The sequence below is a fragment of the Cryptomeria japonica genome, chromosome 8, assembly GCF_030272615.1.
Source record: "Cryptomeria japonica chromosome 8, Sugi_1.0, whole genome shotgun sequence".
Lineage (NCBI taxonomy): Eukaryota > Viridiplantae > Streptophyta > Pinopsida > Cupressales > Cupressaceae > Cryptomeria > Cryptomeria japonica.
Window position 1 is genome coordinate 566,708,202 of NC_081412.1, and position 21,907 is coordinate 566,730,108.

A 21,907-nucleotide genomic window follows, 5' to 3' on the forward strand; every position below is an offset into this window, starting at 1 on the left:
TTTTAATTTATTTATAATTATTTGCATACTTTATACTAGAGTTTTGAAGATAACAAGGGATGAGCTAGTCATGTGTACAATTATGCAAATCCTTGTTGCAATTGTATGAGTCTTTTATATGCTAGGCACTATAATTTTTTTTTTTTCTTTTTTTATGTTTATATTTAGTGTCATTAAGGGTAACCCCTTTAGAAACTGTAGAGCTTAGAGTGTATGGGAGAAAAGTGTAAAACCTATGTCCCGTTTGTTGGTCAATTCTCTCGATGTCTTTGATCATAAGGTTTGACAAATTTTTCTATTTCACTAAGGAATAGATTTGGGAAACAACTTGTTGTAAATGGAGCTCTAAGATATATTTGAGATATAATGGTGCCAAACAAAAACCATAAACATATTGTATGGTGGAATTTGACTTATATTTTGGATGTGTGTTAAGTCCTTGGATGGATTTTTGTTTTGCTACCATATGTATATCAATGCCATGAAATAATGAAAAAAAAAAGAAAGTTATAGAAGAGAGACTCAATTCCTTGGAACAACAACAATGTTATATATTTCATGTATATTGACATATAATTCTTATATCAAATTTCTTTGATATAATGTATATTTTGATTTAGGTCAAATATAAAATGTCTCATTAATTATCTTTTAATATGTTATATATGACACATGCTAATGAACATGAATATGATATGCTTTCTTATTTATCAGTGAAAAATTTATATAATAAAATCACAATAAATAAATAAATGTCAATTAGCAACATTACCAGATGTTACTAATATAGATATTTTAAATAAATTTATCTAAACAATACTAAGAGCTATTAGTATAATGATGCCCTTTTTTTTAATAGAACCAATGCAAGAAAAATTACATGAATATAGACAATCAAAATGCTGCCAAAAAAATAAGAGTAGAGTATTACCAACATTCAAACAACCTAAAACCATTACATAACCTAAAATGATACCTATGTTTAGATAAATATATTTAAGATACCTATACACCTTACTCATATATCTAAACATTTTTAAATAAATATGTTAAAATATCTACTTATATTTTGATTTTCCGTAAAAACTTATTTGATATTTTGATTACTTATATATAAAAATTTGATATATATATTTCTTTAATTCAATATATAGAGTCGCTTTTTTAAAATAGTTTAAAATATTTGAAAAAAAAGCAGCTCCTCAATAAGCACCTTATTTTCTAATTTAATGTGGGCGCGGTCTTCAACGTTCACGAGCAATTTCTAGTATACAACCGCTTTATGGATAAGTAGGCAGAGGAAGAATAAGGGAAGCATGGCCACTGGTGTGATCACTGTGTATTGCAATCATTCCCTGCTATCTCCATCTGCACAGCCAAGTCAAAACCTGTCTAAACGGGTGCCTATTAAGACCGCTTCTTCAATATTAACCTACAAACCGACTAGTCATACACAAAAACAGGTAATGTTTAACTCTCCACTCTGCATGAGACATCCAAGAACATATTCCTCTAATTCGTTTTTTGTATTGCCAGGCATCTTATAATGCAAATGCCTGCAGTCAATGGAATTCTGGAGCAGCTCTGATTGTGGGTCGCTCAAGTTTCGCTGCTGTTCTGGCTGCAGCCCTCTGCTTTGTGGACCCTGCATTGGCATTTAAGGTATGTAAACCGAAATTTTCATCCTGGCTATTGATTATAAATGTCTTTTTATTTGTGGGTTTGCCATGAGAGTGGTTCTTTAATGAGAATTAAGCGCCCAATTTTGCTTCTATGTTGCTCTCCTATCATCTGGCTTTGCTAAATTTGATTTGCCCTACATGGACTTCATTCGGTTCTTCTTGAGGCTGAAGTTTTACGCGTGGTTTTGCAATTCATATTTTAAAGGAATTGATTGCTAATTTGATTATCAAAGCCAATTGATATTGTTTTGTTAATGATGGGGCTTATTCCATTTGTAGTTATGAAAAACCGGCTGCCCATTTAGGCATTTCTATACCATTAACTGTGATTCGTCATTTATGCACGTTTGATTGGTAACTCATACTCGAAGTTGTGTGAGGAATATCTGTTGCGTCAAAATTCACCCAGGATTTGCTCCACGGTTTGTTCAGACTGATGGTGGTCTGCATTATTGCCAAGATATTAAAGCATGGTTTGGTGGACATTCATATATTATTTTTAATTTTTTGCAATTATTTTGCAATGTTTTGAGCCTTTTTGCGTTCCAACCAAGTGATTGACTGTGTATATGCATCTCATTCCTTTGGTAAAACATTGGGCTGAAGGTTTAGTAATTTGTTCTCGCCGATCTAAGAAAGGAAACTCCGATGCATTTTTCTAGGGAGGTGGACCTTATGGTGCAGAGGTAACTCGAGGAGCAGATCTATCAGGAAAGGATTTTAGTGGGAAGACTTTGGTCCAACAAGACTTCAAAACGGTATGTAGAAAACTGTAGCTGATACTAGTCTGCATCTTGAGTTAATTTCACACATCTAGTTATCATCTCGGCAGATTTGATTTGCATTTGTTAATAATGTTGATTCCCAACATACTTTTTTAATCCGACTAAGGTTGTTTACAAAATGATTATTTGTACAGTCAATCCTGCGGCAAGCCAAATTCAAGGGTGCAAAATTGCTTGGTGCTAGCTTTTTTGATGCAGATCTAACAGGTCTTTTACAGTATCCCTACAATTCATTAATACTTAGAACTATCATGCCCTTGTTTTCATAGATTCTCTATATTATTTTTTCAATATATTGGGTGTAAGAATTGCTGTTGGTACTCTTCATTTAAATTATAGGTTTTATGATTATCATAAAAGTAAGGAATCTAATCTTTAAGTTAATAGTAAATACAACTTTGTGATCACGAAGGATCACAACTGACAGAGAAGGCTAAATTCAAATGGTGCAAAAGGTATAAAGATAGTGACTTAACTTTTGTTTTACATGACAAACATAAGTATATCAGCTGTTGGCAAACCCTATAGGAGTGAATAATATACAATCACAAAATTTAGTCACAAGATTAAGAATCGATAAATTGTTGCTCTAGCATTGAAAATAAATTCACATTTTCACAGCTTATAAGACTGAGAGCTTGACAAGATTATGAAGTTTATATGCTGTCAAATACACTACAAGGTATATGTAACTATACAAGCAATACAGAGTTGTTAGCATTCAACACTATTGTTTATTTTACGGGGGGTCAGATTGGCACAACTCAGCAACCTTGGGCATTTTGCAATTGAAGGCTGCAGATTGTATCACCGATAGGTAAGAGCTCTGAAAAACCTTGGTCTTGAAATGTTCTCACCTCTTATGAGAATCTTGAGGGGAAAGTGTTTCTGCTTGTTTTACAATTGCTTGCATGTTGTTGATTATTTCTTTCATAGTAGAAAGTTAGTCTGGGATGCCATTTCTTAAGTGTAGAAGTGGCATTTAAATCACGATTGCCCACAACCAAAGTATCTTGAATGTCAAGAAAAAGACTCTTAGCCACTGTATGCCTATTTCTTCATCCTGTCAGATTGCCTTTTTTGTGTTATTTTCTTAAAATTCAAATGAGAATTTCAAAGAATTATTATCACATGACAACCGATCTAACCTTCACAGTCTATGCTATTACTCCAGTGGTGCTTGTGAGAGTCTGGGATCCCCCAAGTTTTTGTGTCTTTCACCTTTGATTAGGAAGGAGTGACTTTTGAAATAATAATTGAACCAAAGATAAGAGCAAAAGAATAGAAGAAGACATGACATATATGTAAATGGTGTGAGAAAATGAAAGGTTTGCTATCTTTACCAGATCAAGGCTCTTAAAGTGTTGCCATCAGATTGCGCAAGAATCAATTGGAATTTAGAATGGATACAAGGAAATGAATCCAAACAAATGCTTACCGGCAATGGTGTTTAATTTGGACGGGAAAATAGAGAAATTTTATATAACATCCACATATAATAAAAAGTAGGTCAATGCGACTCAAAAAGTACTTTGAGTTACAATTAGAAAAAATATTAGGGTGAAAAACTCTAGGCTATGAAGAGTAAGTAAACATTAAACTCTAAATAAATGTAAACATAACAAGAGGGGTAAACCTAAATCAGTCAGACTCTAAACTGTGAGAACTAAGTATTAGTACAAATGAGCTGGGGGACGGGGCAGATCAGGAGAGGAGATAACAATGTCATGATGTTGTAGTAAGGCTTGGGCTAGGAGAACCAATGCCATCATTCTTTGTCATAGTGCAAGGGCCAGTGCAACATTGATAATGCTCATAGCAAAATGATGAGGATTTAAGGGGCTCGGTGGATAATCCTAGGAGCAACTTGAGTGCTCCCCCAAGAACCTCTCTTAACATCGAAAGCCATTGAGCATTTAGTTGTAGAGAAAAATATAGCATCGTGCACTTGCCTTTATGATTGGGGATGTGGACAAGGGCAAGGTCCTCGATCTTGAGAAGTAGTAGATCCATTGTGCCTAGAATGTGTAATGTCCCCTATTAGGGTTTGGTCAATGTTAACCATAATTAATCTATTTTCAAAGTACTTATGACTTGAACTAACTTGATCAAGAGTCAAGACTATCTTAACATGAATCAAATCTGCGATGTTCTTTCTTTAATCTATGAAGTACTTGTTGTCTTACCATACTAAATAATTAATCTTATTCTGATCCATTATAAATCCTTTACGTATTTATTAATTACTAATTATATGAATTATTACTAATTTCTAAAGATATTATATTAATTATAATTATTTATATTTTATTATTATTATCATTATCTATATTTACAATCCTTATATTATTCCTTACTCTGATTTGGATATATATTTATAAATAAATAAAATAATAGTACCAATTATTTATGTATTAGCTGATATCCTTCTATATAATTTATATAATAATACTACCAACTTAAAACAATCCTAGTTAGTAATATGTTTACTGGCTGGTAATGGCAGACAGATCTGATGTATGTCAGATCTGGTCTGCCACTGTCATGATACTTGGTATGCTTATTAAATACATAATGCACTCTATGTTAATATTTCTATTAATATTAAATTCTGCATAGAAACATTATCATACTTCATATAGTAAAAATTAAAATACATTCCCATGCATACCATCAAGGTCAAGGATGTTACTGCCTGTAACTTAATAGTTCTGATCTAATCTTTATTCTTAATTAGAACGCAGACATAACTTAATATTCAACAGTTATTAGTTAATGAGTAGTTGCAGCATGTTGCCCGTGATGTAATAATCTACTAGTAACTTAATGTTCTATTCCTTCCCTAATACGGTCTGTAGTCACAACAAGAACCTGTAAGTACAATTCAAACTGTTGTATATATATCTTTGCAATCGTTTGGTGTGCCAAAGGCAATTGCTCTTAGAAGAGCGATCCAACTGGAATAATAATATATATATATAGCCCAGCATTTGTCAGTATATCCGATATCCTTTTCTGCTCTTATGAGCAAGCCCATACTGGACAATGAAAACAAACATATAAATTCTCCACCCCCTCTTGGAATGAATCCAATTGGTGTCTTATAGTTTGCGAAGTGGACAATTACCTTGTTTGGTTTGAGAAGATATCTCCTTTCACTCGCACCCTTCCATTATTGTTAGTTAGCTAATCAATATCGGTTATATGCATTAGTTAAGGTAATCTCCTGTTTGTTGGCTGGGTTCTTTCTTGATCATAAATGATATTGTAGGGATTGGTGGGTTCGGATCCTCTCTGGCACAGATGTCTTGCCTTAATCTACTATAGATGTCTTATACATGGCTTCATGAGTGTATAATCATTGGTATTCTCATGCATATTTGGGACTGAAGAGGGATATCTTTGCCCTAGTTCGATATCTTCATATATTAATTATATTGTTTGCTCAACCCGTACCAACTAATCGCAATTCATTAACCTGTGTAGATTCATTAGTGGTATATGATACATAGTTATTGGCTTCCTTATGGAAAGTTGGATTACCTTATAATTATCTGACTCGTATCTTATCATTGCATATTCTTGGAATTGTCTTTGATGAAATTTGTAAGAACATAGTATATGGATTATGGCAGGGACATGACAGAATGAGACAAAGGGACTAAGGACACTCTAATATGAATCTGCAAAGAGGAATGTTGTCTCGCTGTTTTGCCATGCAAATTGAACTTATCCAAAGTTTTGTCCACAGTTAATTGAAACTTGATCTAATGGTGCAGAATAAAAGGCTTGCTACTAAGGAATGTAACATCACCTATTGGTGAAGGCTACCAAGGGGCCCACTTGTAAAAAAGACAAAAGAAGAAACATGTGGCATGTTTGCATATGTTTTTCAAGAGATCTAGTGGTATAAAAGTTTTCCCACACAATACCTACCATCAATCCTCTTCCAGGACAGCATCTTCCAATGACTGAAATGCTTGTAGGAGATCCTCACCATGATGCTCATCTTGAATACACGCGCACTATGTGGTTCCTATGATTTTGAAGGAATTTAGAGATATTTCAGATCCACTTTTTAAGCATCATGATTCACCTTTGGCACCCTTGTTTTTCATTCATTGCAAATCAAGCCACAACCATTTCAGATCAAAGTTAGGAGTGTGCCATGTGAAGCATTCCAGTTAATGGTTTGTGGCTTGGATCCAAGTATCTAAGGTTGTTTTAGGATAAGGGATATCAACTTTCAATCAAGCACCTTAATCTCTCAATTTGGGCACCAAGGTTGAATGATATTCCATTAAGGTGCTTGATTGAAGGTTGATATACTATATACCAAAACAGCCTCAAAGATTTGGATTTAAGCCACAAACCTTTAATTACAATGGTTTGGTATGGCTTGCTCCTAATTTTGATTTGAAGTAGGTTGTAGCCTAATGTGCAATGAATGATGAACAAAGGTGCTGATGGTGAATCATTATGCTTAAAAGGGAATATGAAAGTTTTCTAGACTCCTTCGAAACCATAAGAGGGTGAACCATGTAGTTGTAATGTCCCCATTTTTGGGTTCTCTTGTAGTGCAATTGGTGCCGACTTTTAGGCTTTGGGCCAGCTTGTCCCGAGGGGTAATCTAATTTTACCTATGAGCTCAGATGGTTTGGTGGAATTGTATCTCTTTTAGATGTTATTTCCAACTTGCGGTTTGGTCTCCAAGATTCTTGGAGGGAGCGTCTAGTTTTAGTAAGTCACTTGGTCGGGTCCATTTATCATCTTTCATTATTGGAATCACTCGTACACAGTTAGTTTTCGATTTTGATTCATTTCGACCATTGTCGCTATTTGGATGCAATTTAGAGCTATATTTAATTAAGTTCACTATGGTGGCCATTTTAATTAAATTATTTTATTAGGCACCTTAGTATTATAGCTTGTTGGAAAGAGAACAAAAAGATTTAACTGATGAGACACCAAAAAGTGATTTTTAGTGTCGGAAATGTTTTAAAAGTAAAATAAATCACTTTTTGGAATTAAAAGGTTTATTAAACTAATAAAATGATTTTTAAAAGGAGTTTTTGTAAAGTTCCCAAAAAAGCTTATAAAAAGGGGGATTGAGAATTCATTTGGTATGTTGAAGTTTATTATCTCTTTGCCTGAAAACCCTTGTGGTTCTAGAGATTGGACTTGGTTCATCTCAACCTTCTTGACGACGAAAACTCTCTTAGAATAGATTGGCTTTGGTGGTGAAGATCTACCTTGGCTAACATTTGTTGGAGATATTGTTTAGGTATTTCATATCACATTTAAAGATTGAGGTTTTCTAAATTGTGGAGTCTCTTTAAGAGACAAATTTGCAGGAGATTGGAAATATTGCAGATATATGTGTGAGGTGCATAGGGGTGCCATATTTGGTAGATGTCCCATTTAGAGTTTGAAGCAAATTAATATTGGAGTTCCTTGGTGTGAGATCTAGAGTGTTTGGAGGGTTTCTTGTTAGCTGGGTGTAAGTGATTGTGTGCCCTAGGCATGGGAATTCAGCAGATTGTTTGAAGTTAGTATCATATGAAATTTGCTAGAAGGGTGTGGTGTTTCCCATGGCCAAGCTTCACAATTGCTAGGCAGTTCCTTCATTTGCTGTTGTTGATGATTATTTGGGTGGTCGACCTGAGTTTGTTGTGGCGTGGGAAATAGGAGGATTGCGTTGTGCTGGCCATATGAACTTTGTGATAGCAGAAACTAAGGGCAAGGAACGTGGAGTGAGTTAAGCTTTGGCAAGGGGAATCTGTGCTGAATACCATTAATTCCTAAGTGCCGGAGAATGGCACTTTCAGATTATTGCATGCATAATTAGTAGCTGTTGTGTTTGTTGGGCTGCTGCAACTCAGACTTCATTGCTGCTGTTCATACATTGGAGATTGGTTATGTTGTCAAGTACTTGATTTGTGGGATACCCTATCCTTTATCTGCTGTTCATTTCTGAGCTTTATTGCAGCATGTAATGGACTTCATATTAGTTGTATTTCAGTCTTATGCAAAATCATTTATATCAAATTGAGATCAGCAATATATATCGTCTCATTAAATTTTTGTGCAGGGCTTATATTGAGCTTGAGGAAATATATATTATCTGCTATTATACTTCTTGTCAATGCATTATATGAATGCCATCCATTATGAATGTTGAATGAAACCAATGCAAAACTGGAAACACATACACCTGCACAGTTTCATGCAAACTGTTTGACAAAATTATTCAGTGGAAAGAAGTGCAAAAATTTGGTGCTAGAAAAAGGGTAGCATCTTACAGTAGTGCAGATGTATTTATGATGAGCATTGTGGTGTGGATCTCCTACAGGCATTTCAGTTGTTGGATCATGCCGTCTTGAAGAGGATTGTGTAATGTTCCTTTCCGTGTAGTCATTCTAGGAGGACTTATGAACCTATATAATTCCCGTAGGCTATAGTCGGGACATAGGGAATTAATAAATTTAATTATTTAATGTGATCCATCAAAAATTATTATTAAGGGTAATATTAATTAATTAATTTAATAAGTTTATAAAGTTACTTTAGTGGTTATTTAAGTGAGACTTTAATAAAGTCACTTTATTATTTCCCTAAGATTAAGCTTAAATTAAAAAGAGTGGGAAATTGGAAATTGCTCTAGAAGTTTCCCCATAAGGTTATAAAAGAACTTTGAGAGGTCCATTGAAGGTATGCTTGGTTGTTTTCATATATTGTTTTGGAGAGCTTCTTGGAGCTTGTAATCCTAGGAGGAAAACCCTATGGGAGGGCTGATTTCAGTAGTGAGACTATCTGCCCTAGCTAAAGTTGGGAGATATCATTCAGTTATTTCACAGTGATTTCGCAGTTGGATTCAACAATTTTGTAAAGTTTCCTTAAAAGACAAATTTGCAGGGTTTTGGATATTATTGCTAAATATTTGTGGAATGAAATTTGAGGGCCGTGCTTATATTATTTGTAATTGAAGCAAATACATATTAATTCTGATGCACTTGGCGTGGAGATTTGGAGTAGCTTAATGTCAACAATTCTCTTTTATTTGGCGTGGGAACTTGAAGATTATTAGCAGCTCTCTATTTTCTCTTTATTTTGGCGTGGAATGCTATTTAACGGGCTGCCATAATATCCCTGCTAGCTGCGAACTGCTTATATTCTTTGGCTTGGGAGTTCAATAAAAATCAGACACAGGTCTTAGGAGAAGAAGTGCGGCCTTAAGGGCCATTAGTATTGCTGAAGATTACATAAGGCGGTCATGTGAAGAAATTTCTGTTTGAAAGCCTCTTCATTTTATCGAGGATATTCCTGCTGGTTATGCTTGCTTCATGGCTTCTGTTGATTGTAATTAGGGAATGGCGGATTCCAATTGCCTTGGGCAACATTGGAATCCGCCCAAGGGGCCAGCCCCTTCTTCAACGTATAGGGCTGGGCCCTCTCTCACGGCACCTCTAAAACCTCACGCTACATTCAAGGTAACGTGCTCCCATGAATAGGGCTGACCCTATGAAGCATTTCAGTAAAAGAGACATAAATAAATTAAAGGTTATTAATTTATCATAAGCCGACATTCCTAGATCTTGCACCATATAAATAAAGTCATCTTCACCTCATTCAAACACACAATCAATACATCCCTCATACGAAATATACATCTGCTAATGATGCGAATTATACATCTGCTAATGGTGCGAATTATACATCTGCCTAAATGCGAAGTTTGAAGAAGGAATAATCAGAATTATCTCTGCCATCGAAGGTGCTAACATTAAGGGCAAATACCATCATAAAGGAAGGCGAACTATTCCAGAATCAAGGCGCTAAAGTTGCAGCCCAGTCTCAAGTAAAAGTGCAGATCTAGAGTATGAGCCTAAGTACTGGTTGGTGTGTTTAAGGGGCAGACCTGATGCTCATGAAAGTGCAGACCTGTTGTTGATTTCATCAGCCCTAAGAGCAGACATTCAGACATCTTCAAGTACTTGAGATAAGTGTTGTAATCATTATATGAATATAATCCATAGTCAGGTCTGAGGATCTTTTCTGGCTGGGTTTTTCCTCCTAGGAGGTTTTCCCAGGGTAATTGTGTTTTGTTTTTATTTGTTCATTTCTATGCTATGCCTAGATCTAGAAATCTCTAAATTTTACAATAAACAAATCAATTAGAAACTAAATTCTGATTTCTAAGTTTTACATTAATCTGAAAGTATAAAATCAACAGCTTCCATTCCTGACTTGTGGATTTGTTGGCTGATGGCTCTAAATATATGTAATAAGGTTATTCATTGGTCAAATCTGTAAATGGTAGTGCTTTCCAAGGTTAAGCATGAACTCAATATATGGCAATTGATATCACTCTTTTTCAGATCAGCAAATTTTGAGGTTAGAGTGTATCATCTTTATATTCTGAAATATTTTATTATCTGAGCATTTCTGAAGGCTGAATTTATTTGTTTTGAAAGTTATTTCTGTTAATTCTGCATTAAAAGTCTCCATGTTATATTGGTATATCATATTCCTGCTCAAACACTTCAATACCAATAAACCATTGCCTGCAAATTTAAAGATTCAAACAGCAAACAGGGAATGAAATATAAAAAGGGATAAGTGCTTCAAAGGAAAAAAATTTAGAACATCCAAAAGGGGTTCTTACAGATTGATGGTAGTCATTGTTTGGGAAAAAATTAATGCCATTTCATCTCTTGAACTTATGTGGGCATGCCACATGTTTCTTCTTTCGTTTTTTACAAGTGGGCCCCTTGGTGGCCTTCACTAATAGGCAATGCAACATTAATTTGTAGCAAGCCTTTTATTCTGCGTCATTTGATCAAGTGCCAATCTGATGAAGGGCTATGAACCCTCAGAAACCACACACGCAAATAAATTAAAGATCTGACTTAAAATTTGATATGTGTATTCTCCTAACCCAAAATACATACAAAATGTTAATTCTATCCAATTTTTAGGAAATGAACAAATTACATAATAAATCTGCAAATATGTTGCATGACAGCCTTATAGGCTTCAAATAACACTCCAAAATCAGATAGAAAACTGATAAAATCAGTCACAATAATTAGAGGAAATTACAATTCAAAACACTTCATCCCCTTATGCATCCTACCACAGAACTAGCTTCTTAACCTTCAACTTGCAACAAAATTCAACGTGGCTTCATATCTTAAGCCTGAAATCTACCCATAATCATATTTCTCTATCTTCAAATCTGCCATCTTTTCAAAGACAAATTTCTTCTTCCCCTCAAACTTCCTGTAATGTCCCCTACCTAATCTATTTCAATATATTAAAATTGATTGATATTCTTCAATTAGTTATTAATAAGTTCTTATTTATTTTCCTCATTAGATGATTAATTTCATTATTCATAGTTCTTAATATAGTTATCAGACCCTGCTACTACTTCAGTTTTAAGGGAGAAGGGTTTATGTATGTTACCAAAGCGCTTAGAGACCAAATACAATAGGTTCCCTCAAAGTTTACAGATCCAAGCCCTTACCTATCTTGGGTCTATACCCTCAAGGCTTATGGGTCGCTGATCCCCACCCTATCTTGGGACTTAACCTATTGCTTGGATTTAGACTGCCCCTCTTTGGAACATCTCCTTCCCATCTTCTTAAATGCTGACAGTAATAACATGATTAAAACTTTAAGTATACTAATTTCTTATGTATTATGAATATATATGAAATTAAGTATGATTGTCATACATATTGCAGTCCATATTAATGTTACTATTAGTTCTGCATAAAAACATTATCAGACTTCATATATTAAGCATACTTATTAAACATATCCCCATGCATACCACCAAGAACAAGGATGTTACTGCCTATAACTCAATAATAACAGTTCTGATCTGATCTGCTTGATGGTGCTCTTACTGGATGCTTTTATTCCTTTCTTTTATATCTCTCAATGTGAGGGAGAGGTCACACCTCTTCATCATGCATGCCTTTTGGGAAGAGACACACCCTTTCACCATTAGCACCTTTTGAAAGAGTGCAACTCTTCATTATTTTTGCCCTTTGAAAGGGACACAACCTTTCATAATCAGATCTGCACTTCTTATTTAAATCAGATCTGCACTTCTCATTTTCAAATTTTGCCCCCCTCAAATGAGTTTCTCTTCTCCCTTTTATATCTCACGTTTGAGGGAGTCACAACTTATCATTTCATGCCTTTTGAGCTTTCATTAGCTTTAATCAAATTTTAATTATATTCTTTTATATTTTAATTTTAATTTTTATATTTATTCTTTTGTATTTTAATTTTTTTATTATTTATTATTAAATTATATTTCAAAGTAGGGACATTACACTCCTAAAAATCTGAAAATGGGAATCCTAAAATAAATGTTGAAACTTTGCCTTTTAACTCTCATAGATACCAAACCAAACCCCCAAAAGTCATGCCCAAACAAGGGAAAGGCATTTTCCCGACTTAGAAATTGCCTTCAAAGCTTTTGGATGCTTGGTCACCTCCACCTCCAAACCTGCCAAGAATATCAATCCACTATGCCATCAACTCCACTCAACAGGGTCCCGAAATAGAAACTGCTCAATAACTCATTCTTGGGCGCCCATTATTGAATATTTAGCATTAAGGAAAGTATCTTTGAGTCAAGGCAAGTTGTAACTCTCATTTTCCATGCCTAAAAAGGAATATTCTAGATATGAGGTTGAATATGCCAATTTGAAATTTGAATCTCCTATCCACCATGGATGCTCTTGCATCACAATGAATGGTGGGCAAAATTTTTGATATATATAAATAGAATGTAAAGCACAAAACATCTATATATATTGCAAAATATTTTAAGAAACACAATTAATCTACATGTAAAGGGTGAGAATGATTAGTGCAAAAGACAAATAAATCATCCACAATTAAATCAAGACAAAGGATAGGAAATAACCACATCTTCTTTATCAATTGCTTCAATTTACATACCTACATTTATCCTCAAAGGTTGAGGAAGAAAATGTATTAATGTGCATAAATGACCAAAAATAGAGTAAGAGGACTAGAATATATAGAAGTTACAATAGCAAAGGACTAGGGCAAAAAAGGAAGCTTTGGGCCAAAAGCAAACGCTAACTCCTCAAAGCTCTAATAGGAGTCTAATCTTAGCATCTTATTAAATTTACATTTTTGTATATTTTCATTTTTTTGTTTACTTTTGGTCTAGGGTTTACTCCACTAATGACTACAAATAGATAAAGAGGACTGGAATATATAGAAGGTACAATAGCAAAGGACTAGGGAAAAAAAGGAAGCCCTGGACAAAAAGCAAACAAAAAAAATGAAAATATAAATAAATGTAAATTTAGTAAGATACTAAGATTATGCTTCTATCATAGCTCTAAGGAGCTAGAAACTTTAGAAATGTGTAAGGCCATCATCCCTAAAGACGAACATCCTTACAAGGGAGAAAAGAGATTATATATATATATATATATATATATATATATATATTTATTTATTTATTTTTGTCTAGGGCTTCCTTTTTTTGTTCTATTCCTTTGTTATCGCACCTTCTACATGTTTTGGTCCTCTTAATCTATTTTTTGTCATTTGTGGACATTAACATATTTTTTTCTTAACCATTGTGGTTAAATGTAGATTTGTAATTTGAAGCAATTGATAAAGATGTTGTGGATATTTCCTACTCTTGGTCTTGATCTTAATTGTGGATTGATTTATTTGTCTTTGCAATGATCACTCTCACCTCTTACATGTGGAGTAATTGTGTTTCCTTACTTGTTTTGCAATATAGTTAGATGTTTTATGCTTTGATTTTTATTTGGATAGATTAAGATAGACTATCTTTGTACAATACCTTCTCACATTTTATCCCTTAGTGTAATGTCTAATCCTTTCCTACATCAATTAGATAGAAATAATACTCTGCTAAGACGGAGGAGCCAACCTTCTTTGGAGGTTGCTTGAGCTTTTAGATCTGTGCTCAAGCTTGTGTTAGAAGTCCAATTCACCTAATAATCACTAATTACCTTTTCATCACTTTGTTTGTGGCATGCACCTTCCTATAGCTGCCATCATTTAGTATGTGGTTCTCCACATTCAAAAATAGCCAATCTTATCCACTAATGCAGATGCATTTTCCTTACTAGTCTTTACATTTACTATATTCTCGTTAGCATTAAGTTAAGCGCTAGAACTTATTCTCAAGTGTTGTCACTTTTTGAATATTTAACCCATCATAATCACCACACATTCTCATTTAAACTCTTTTGGGGATATCTCTTATCGCATTCCTACTCTTGATGCCAACAATTAACTTTTTTGAAATGAATATGTTAGGGTGTAATGGCAAGATCCACTCTTGTAAGAAACTTAGAATAGGTCCATCATGCTCAAGGGATGAAAGGTTAATGGCCTTATCCTTTATATTAATAACAACTTCCGTATGCCAAATGGGATGAGCTCAAGTGGTAAATTATTAGGCTTTCTTGAGACTTATGTTCAAATCCCTAGGAGAAATGGTCCATATTAATGTTAACAAATGTAAGTGTTTAAATTGTGTAAACTATTGCATCCAATTCTAGGTGTGGCATACCCAGATAGACAAGGCTAGTTGCAAGTCTTGAATAAACTGAATAATTTCCTAGAAGGTGATTTTTCCAAGCAAAAAAAATAAATTGCCTCTTTGATTTGTTCAAGATGAGAATTATTTCCAATGTTTACAATGTTTTCTGTTGTATCTCCATTGTTCTCACATGCACCCTATTGGAGAATCTTCTCCTAAGGCAAGATCCAATCCTTATTGTAAGAGAGTCAAACTAGGTCCATCAAGCTCGAGGGATGAAAGGCTAAAGGCCTTATCCTTTATATTAATAACTTCACTCTGTCAAATGGGATGGACACAAGTCATAAATCATTAGGGATTTAGTGAGACCTATATCCAAATTCTTAGGAAAGATGGGCCATACTAAATGTGCAAATGTTGAGTGTTTAAATTGGGTAATTTACTACTTTCAATTTTAGGTGTGGCATACTCCAATGAACAAGGCTAGGTGCAAGTCCTTGGTGAATTTGAGAGAAGAGTTATCCCCTAGTTATTACATCTAAGCTGAAGCATTTCCTTTAAGAAGAATCTGCAAGCCAAAAAAGCAAAAGAAAACACTTGCCTCTTTGATTTGTTCAGCATGAGAGTTATTTGAATTTCCAATGTGTACAATATTTTATTGTTGTATCACCATTGTGCTCATAGGCACACCATTGTAAAGTCCTTGCCAAAGGCTGTCCCCACATCAAGGTAGCAGGGATTGTCACCAAAACCCTTGTTCATGCCAGTATTTCCAATTGTTCTAGAGCTTGTAAACTCAATATTGTTGTTAAGGAATATATGGATAGTGCTGAAACGGTTTGTTAACTGGCATTCATCATGTTCTGATCCATTACTATTTAATATTGGAGACTATTGGCAGTAACAATTGAACGAACCTTTGATTAAGATGATTGGTTCATGGTCCTCATGATATTTAGTAATTGTTAATTTGTGCAAGCCATAACATCCAATTTATATGAGTCTCCAACATCTTATCATTAAAAATCTTAAATGAATTATCCTAGTTTGTAAAATGTATGAAATAGAAGTTTCCACTATAATAATCTTGTAATGAATTCACTTATTGCAAAAGCGGAAATACAATAGTATTTGTAACAACTTCACAAGATAGCAATGTCAAAATAATAGGCTTAATATTTGAACACAAAAGAATAGAGTAGATCCACATGGTAATAGTGAAATATGAGCAGAGCAGATGATAATAAAGCTAGAGGGGGAAACCTCAAGTCTTCAAATAAGAACATAATTCATAATATGATGATTAATCACTACTCACTGCCACCTATATAGCATCATCAGGCCCTAATGACCTCTTAATCTCAATGAGGCCAACTAAATCGATACTATATCTAGGAACTAACTATTAGTCAAAGATAAGGATAACATGTGTCATAGTTGACAAACACATTTCTCAATAGATCTCTAGTACTCCCATCTTCAAATTAGCATTGTTCTCAACAAGTAGTTGTGGTACTGCTATAACAATCCTTGATCTTCCTAAGTGGACTCTTCATGTGGTAAATTCTTCCACTCATGAGATATTCTATTATCATCCTACTTCTTAGTCTCTTGTCCTTGTCCACATGATATCCTTAGGTTCCAAAATGACTTTTACTCCTTCGTCCAACTCTAGAAAATATTAAAGTAATATTATTTTAATAGAAAAGCTGGTTGAATTGGAATTGTATCCAACGACCATTTTCAAACATGACATGTGGAAAATTGGGTTGACTTGTGAATATTATGTGGGTAGTGTTGATGTGTGTTTTATGACACTTTGAACACAGAATAAAGTATTGAATACTCTATCCTCATTTGAACAAAATCTTCTCAGATGCTGAACTAAGTGATCACTTGAGATGACTCCAAGGTTTATCTGTCAGGCCTTGACTTGTGGATAGTCTCAATGGTTGATGTGATTGCTGGCAATCCAAGGGGACTTATGCAATTGTTCTAGGATATAATCTTTCAAGCCAAGGAAAATGCCCTATGAATTTAATTTTGAATGATCTTCAATGATGTGCTTTGCTTACTACTACTAATGAGTGCTTGATAAAAAAAAGTGAAAATAGATAAGGTTTGAGGGATGCTAAATTAAACCTAGGAGTGCAAGATATAGTGAATGACTTGGTGAGACTCTACTAGGCCTTGCTTTGCCACACAAAGAACAACTCTACAAAACTAGTGCGATCTTCTAAGGTAAGCAAATGATGCTCAAATTATCACCAACAACATAGACACCATCAATGTGATGCATATCAATAAGTGAGTAGCAATCAAAGTTAAGCTTATGTAAAGAGTTAAGTTGACTATGCAAAGTATTTGGTAATCAACAAAATACAAGTAGTATGAACATGTGAATTTCACCATTAATCATCCACAATGATCATTCATTCATCTATAAAATACTCGAAGCAAATCTATTCTATCTTTGAAAGGATGAAGAAAAATGCAAATACTCCAAACACAAGAAATCACCAACACTTCAATGATTTTATTATTTCTAGCAGCATCAAAGCAACAATTCTTCACAATCTCCACTCTTTTACAAATGAAATGAGTTGAGCTTATATAGAGCTCTCAATATAGATGAATGGCCAAGATTAATCTTAAATCAAGGGCCAAGATTGTGCCACCTAAACCCTAATTAGGGTTTGTTACAACAAAATACCTAATTATTGAATTTCATTAAATAATAGCCAATGTGAAAGGAACAACTTTCTTGGCACAAACTACGATGTGAGGTCCACCAATGAGAAAATTCGATGCCACATAGGATCATAACATACTATCATCTAGAAGTTTGTTCCCCTTATCTCTTTCTTTCACAACAAATTCAATGAATCTAGACATGATGTTGTCAAGCTCATCCATTGGGACACATGGCATGATCTTTAATTGATTCTCCATGTAGGCTAACTCGGCTAAGGATGAAATGAAAATCTTCTCCCATTCAGGCCCCAAGTCTCGGATGTTGCTCACAAGTGTCATGAATGACCAAATATCCTCCAGTTGCCTATCTGATTGTGACCCAGCTGTCCTGAAGAAGATACACCTTACTCTTTCTGTCAATCTCTCAAAAACCATGTCTACCTCTTCCTTCATCTCTTTTCCAAGTATTGTTTCATTTGCTGCTACGATTCTATCATTTATCTCCTTGATCATTTCCTCAACTTGAGTGCAATCGCTGCTGATATGCTCAAACATGTCCTTCCTCATCCTAAGTGTGCAATACCATGTGTAGAAGTCACATGTCTGTCCATCCTTCACCACTCCACCATTTACCAAGGTTTGTTTGGGAATATCCATCAATACTTGCAGCCTTGGAATGGTTAATTCCTTTGTGTGGCCAAATACATTATAGGAATTAGTGAACACCTAGATCCTGTCAAGGATAGCTGAAACTTTCTCAAATATGTTTGCTAACTCTCCTATGAACTCATTTGCCTTGGTGAAGGCATTATCAATCCAACTCTTCACCATGTGTGAGGTAGTCCTCATTTCTTCCAAGTCTTCAACTTAATCAGGTGGAAGCAATGCTGGAGGAATACACTAAGGGTCAGCTTGTCTTATCGGATTCCTGAGCTGCTGGACATGGTTCCTTAAGACATTCAATTCTTTTTCCATCTTTCTCTTGTCATCTTGCACAATCTTCAATCTATCTGGGACTGCCTTCACTGAATCATGCAACTCTTCCATCTCTTGTTCAGTGGTAGCAGGACCTAGCTCAATAGTTGTTAAGTCATAGTCATCAACAGTGATCTCATCCTCTGGCTTGTCCACTCTTGGAGTAGCTATTTGTATAGTCTGGGACCCTCTATTATCTCTTATAACCTTGGAGAGCTTAGTAGCTTTCTTCTTCTCAGCCATCTTACCAATTCTCTCTAAGAAGCTTTCTAAGTTATCTCTTGTGTCTTCTTCTACTACTATCACTTACTTAGTCATTCTTTCTTTAAGCCATGCTACGTTAGTGGATTGTTCTTTCTCTACTTCGAATTCCTTAGATTGCTGATCTTTTCAGGGTGGATAGATTTTTTACTCATTGTCATCTTCATCCATGATCTCAACATATTCATTTGCTATGGTAGTATTGTCTACAACTCGCTCTTGCGTTGCTGGATCCTATGTTTGAGGTGGCGTTTCCTCAAACATGCCTTGATCTTCACCTCCCTTGAGTGATTGACTTGCATTGATGGATACTCGGTTCATTGTAACCTCTTGTATGGATGAGGTGTTGGTGGAAGGATGACTTGAACTTGTCCTCTACCTCTTTTGTTTTCATCCTTCTTTGTGATTTTCTTTCCTCTTCTAACCCTTAGGTTGAGGTGTCTAGGCTGCATTATCACTCACACCTATGCTCTTCATCTCTTCATCAGGTGTATCCAGATCTCCCATCATATCATATGTTAATTGTGCATTTTGATTCTTCAACTTATTGGTTTGAGCACCTACCCACCTTTGTGTGTTTGCCATGACAGGTCTCATTAGCTCTTCTAATTGTGTGATCTCCATATTATTCCAATCAACTTGTATATCCTTGTCTTTTTCTTGCTCATAAGCATGCTGGAGGGGCCTTCCATCATCCTGCACTTGACCAGGGATAGGGAACACTCTACAAGTCCTAATGATCTCAATAGGTAGCCTAAAGAACATCTTCCTTTTGATCGCAAAGTCATCTTTGGCATTCATCATGTAGTCCTCAAGGTGTGACTTGTGCTTGTGCCTTCTTCCATTGATCTTCCTTATGTTCTCATATGAATCAAAGTTGGTTTGTGGAGGATAGATAACAAGGGGATAGAACTTCATCTTCTTTGACTTCTCAGCAGCTTGTATTGACTGGCATACCTCCACTAACTGTCCAATTGAGATGGGAAAGGAAATTCCAGCTTTATGTCTATTCTTCTGAACCTTATCATAAGTGACCAATTGCCTCAAGAGTTCCAATAGTACCATCTTATTTGTAGGATACCTTGGAAGCTTATATGGTGGTGATGAGCATCCTTGAATTCTTATGTATGTGAACTTGGGATATTGGATGAACCAGGCCCTGTTGTGACGTTTTCACACATCGCCCCATTGCAAATGGGGACCCCCTACTTTTTAGGCCCTCTTGGTCTTTTGGCTTGCGTTTTTGGGGTCTTTTCGTAGCAGTCTTGCCAGTTTCTTTGCTTTGCAAGTGTTTGGGGGTCATATTGATTAAGTTTGCTTTTCGTTTGAGCAAATTTGTTTAAGTCTAGGACTCATTTTGTTAATTTTAGGGTTTCTGCCTTCAGTCCTAGATTTTAGGGGTTTCTTTTAGGGTTTTGGAAAAACTGAACTTAGAATTGGAATCAGGACCCTTCAAGGAACCTCCTAGTAAAATTTGAGCGAATTCTGAGCACTTACTATTTTTAGTAAGTTTCACTGCCTCTCGGATTGGTCTAATTTTGCCAAAAATCAAACTTACTATTTTTAGTAATTTCTATTTTTAGTAAGTTTCTATTTTTAGTAAGTGTTTTTTTGACCTATTTTGCCCAAACCTTGACATTTTGAAATGCTTACTATTTGGGAAAATCTATTTTTGGCAGGATCTTCACAAGAAAACACTGAAAGCTGAATATCTTTGAAGACGCTGAAGACTGAACGTTCTTGAAGACCATTTCTAAATCCGGAAGAGTCAGAAGGTAGACAAGTTGGATCAAAAAAATGGTTAAGTTTGGAACTCCTATTCCAAAAGAGGAAAGCATGCAAAATCATCCAAGTCTGGAAATTCACATCAATCCACCAATGTTATCCTAATCCGAAAATGGCTTGAAATTTGACTAAGTCTGAAAATTTGAAAGATCTTCCAAAATCCAGAATTTGCATTATGATTACTAGGGACCTGAAACCACTCTCAAACATCCTGATAATATATATGAAATTGAAGATGCCACTTATACTTAATGTTATATTTCATATATATACATGTCTTGAATTAGCAGAAAACATCAAATTCCTCCTTCATGGCCAAAATCTGCCGAGGCACTCAGCAGGGCGCCAAAACAGAGGTCTCATGGAGGATTCACAAATTGATGAATTCCTCCTCCACAGCAAAATTCCGCCCCAGGCCAAGGACAGGCGCCAAAATGGATGTCTCATGGAGGATTCACAAATTGACAAAATTCCTTGTCTAGTGCAAAATTCCGCCCAACACTTAGGTAGGGCGCTGAAGTAAAGAGGCCAAGGAGGGAAGGAAAAGTTGTGAATTCCTTCCTCAGGTGAAATAGCGCCCAAGCCATGATCAAGGTGCCAAACAAGAGAGATGAAGGAGAATGAAAGAACAATGAAAATCCATGACCCAAGCAAATTAGCGCCCAAGCACAGGATGGGATGCCAAATCCATGAAGGCATGGAAGAATGCTCAAACTCATGAATTTCTCCATGGAGAATTTGCGCCCAAGGGTTCATTAAGGCGTCAAAAAACACAAGGTGTGGAAGATGGAGAAAATTCAAGATTCTAGGGAATGGAGGGATCAATGCCTTGGCCAAGGAAAGGATGTTGAAATGGCTAAGCCAGGAAAAGAAAATCAAAGGAAGGAAGAAATTCCATGGCAGAGTGAATTCCACACCTTGAGAGGAATTGCACCCTACTCCTTAGTAGGGCGTCAAGGTTCAAAATTCCATCACCAAGTGAGATTTGTGCGTAAGGAAGGTACTAGGATGCCAAAACTTGATGGTCATGGAAAGCTTCAAAATCACAAAATTCCTTACCAATGCAGAATCATTGCCCAAGTTCAAAGGCAAGTGCCCAAGTCAAGGTATCAAGGAAGAGCATGGAAAGGATGAATTTCCTCTAT

General features: G+C 35.3%; 1 protein-coding gene across 1 annotated transcript in view; it reads left to right on the forward strand.

The window, feature by feature from the left end:
- The first annotated feature begins 1,212 nt into the window (after positions 1 to 1,212).
- Positions 1,213 to 21,907, forward strand: part of LOC131045870 (thylakoid lumenal 15 kDa protein 1, chloroplastic) — a 79,173-nt gene continuing 58,478 nt past the window's right edge. The window contains exons 1-4 of the mRNA XM_057979538.1: positions 1,213 to 1,463; positions 1,537 to 1,662; positions 2,345 to 2,440; positions 2,602 to 2,674. Of these exons, the coding sequence (XP_057835521.1) occupies positions 1,317 to 1,463; positions 1,537 to 1,662; positions 2,345 to 2,440; positions 2,602 to 2,674 (442 nt within the window). The 5' untranslated portion in view covers positions 1,213 to 1,316. The remainder of the gene's footprint in view (positions 1,464 to 1,536; positions 1,663 to 2,344; positions 2,441 to 2,601; positions 2,675 to 21,907) is intronic.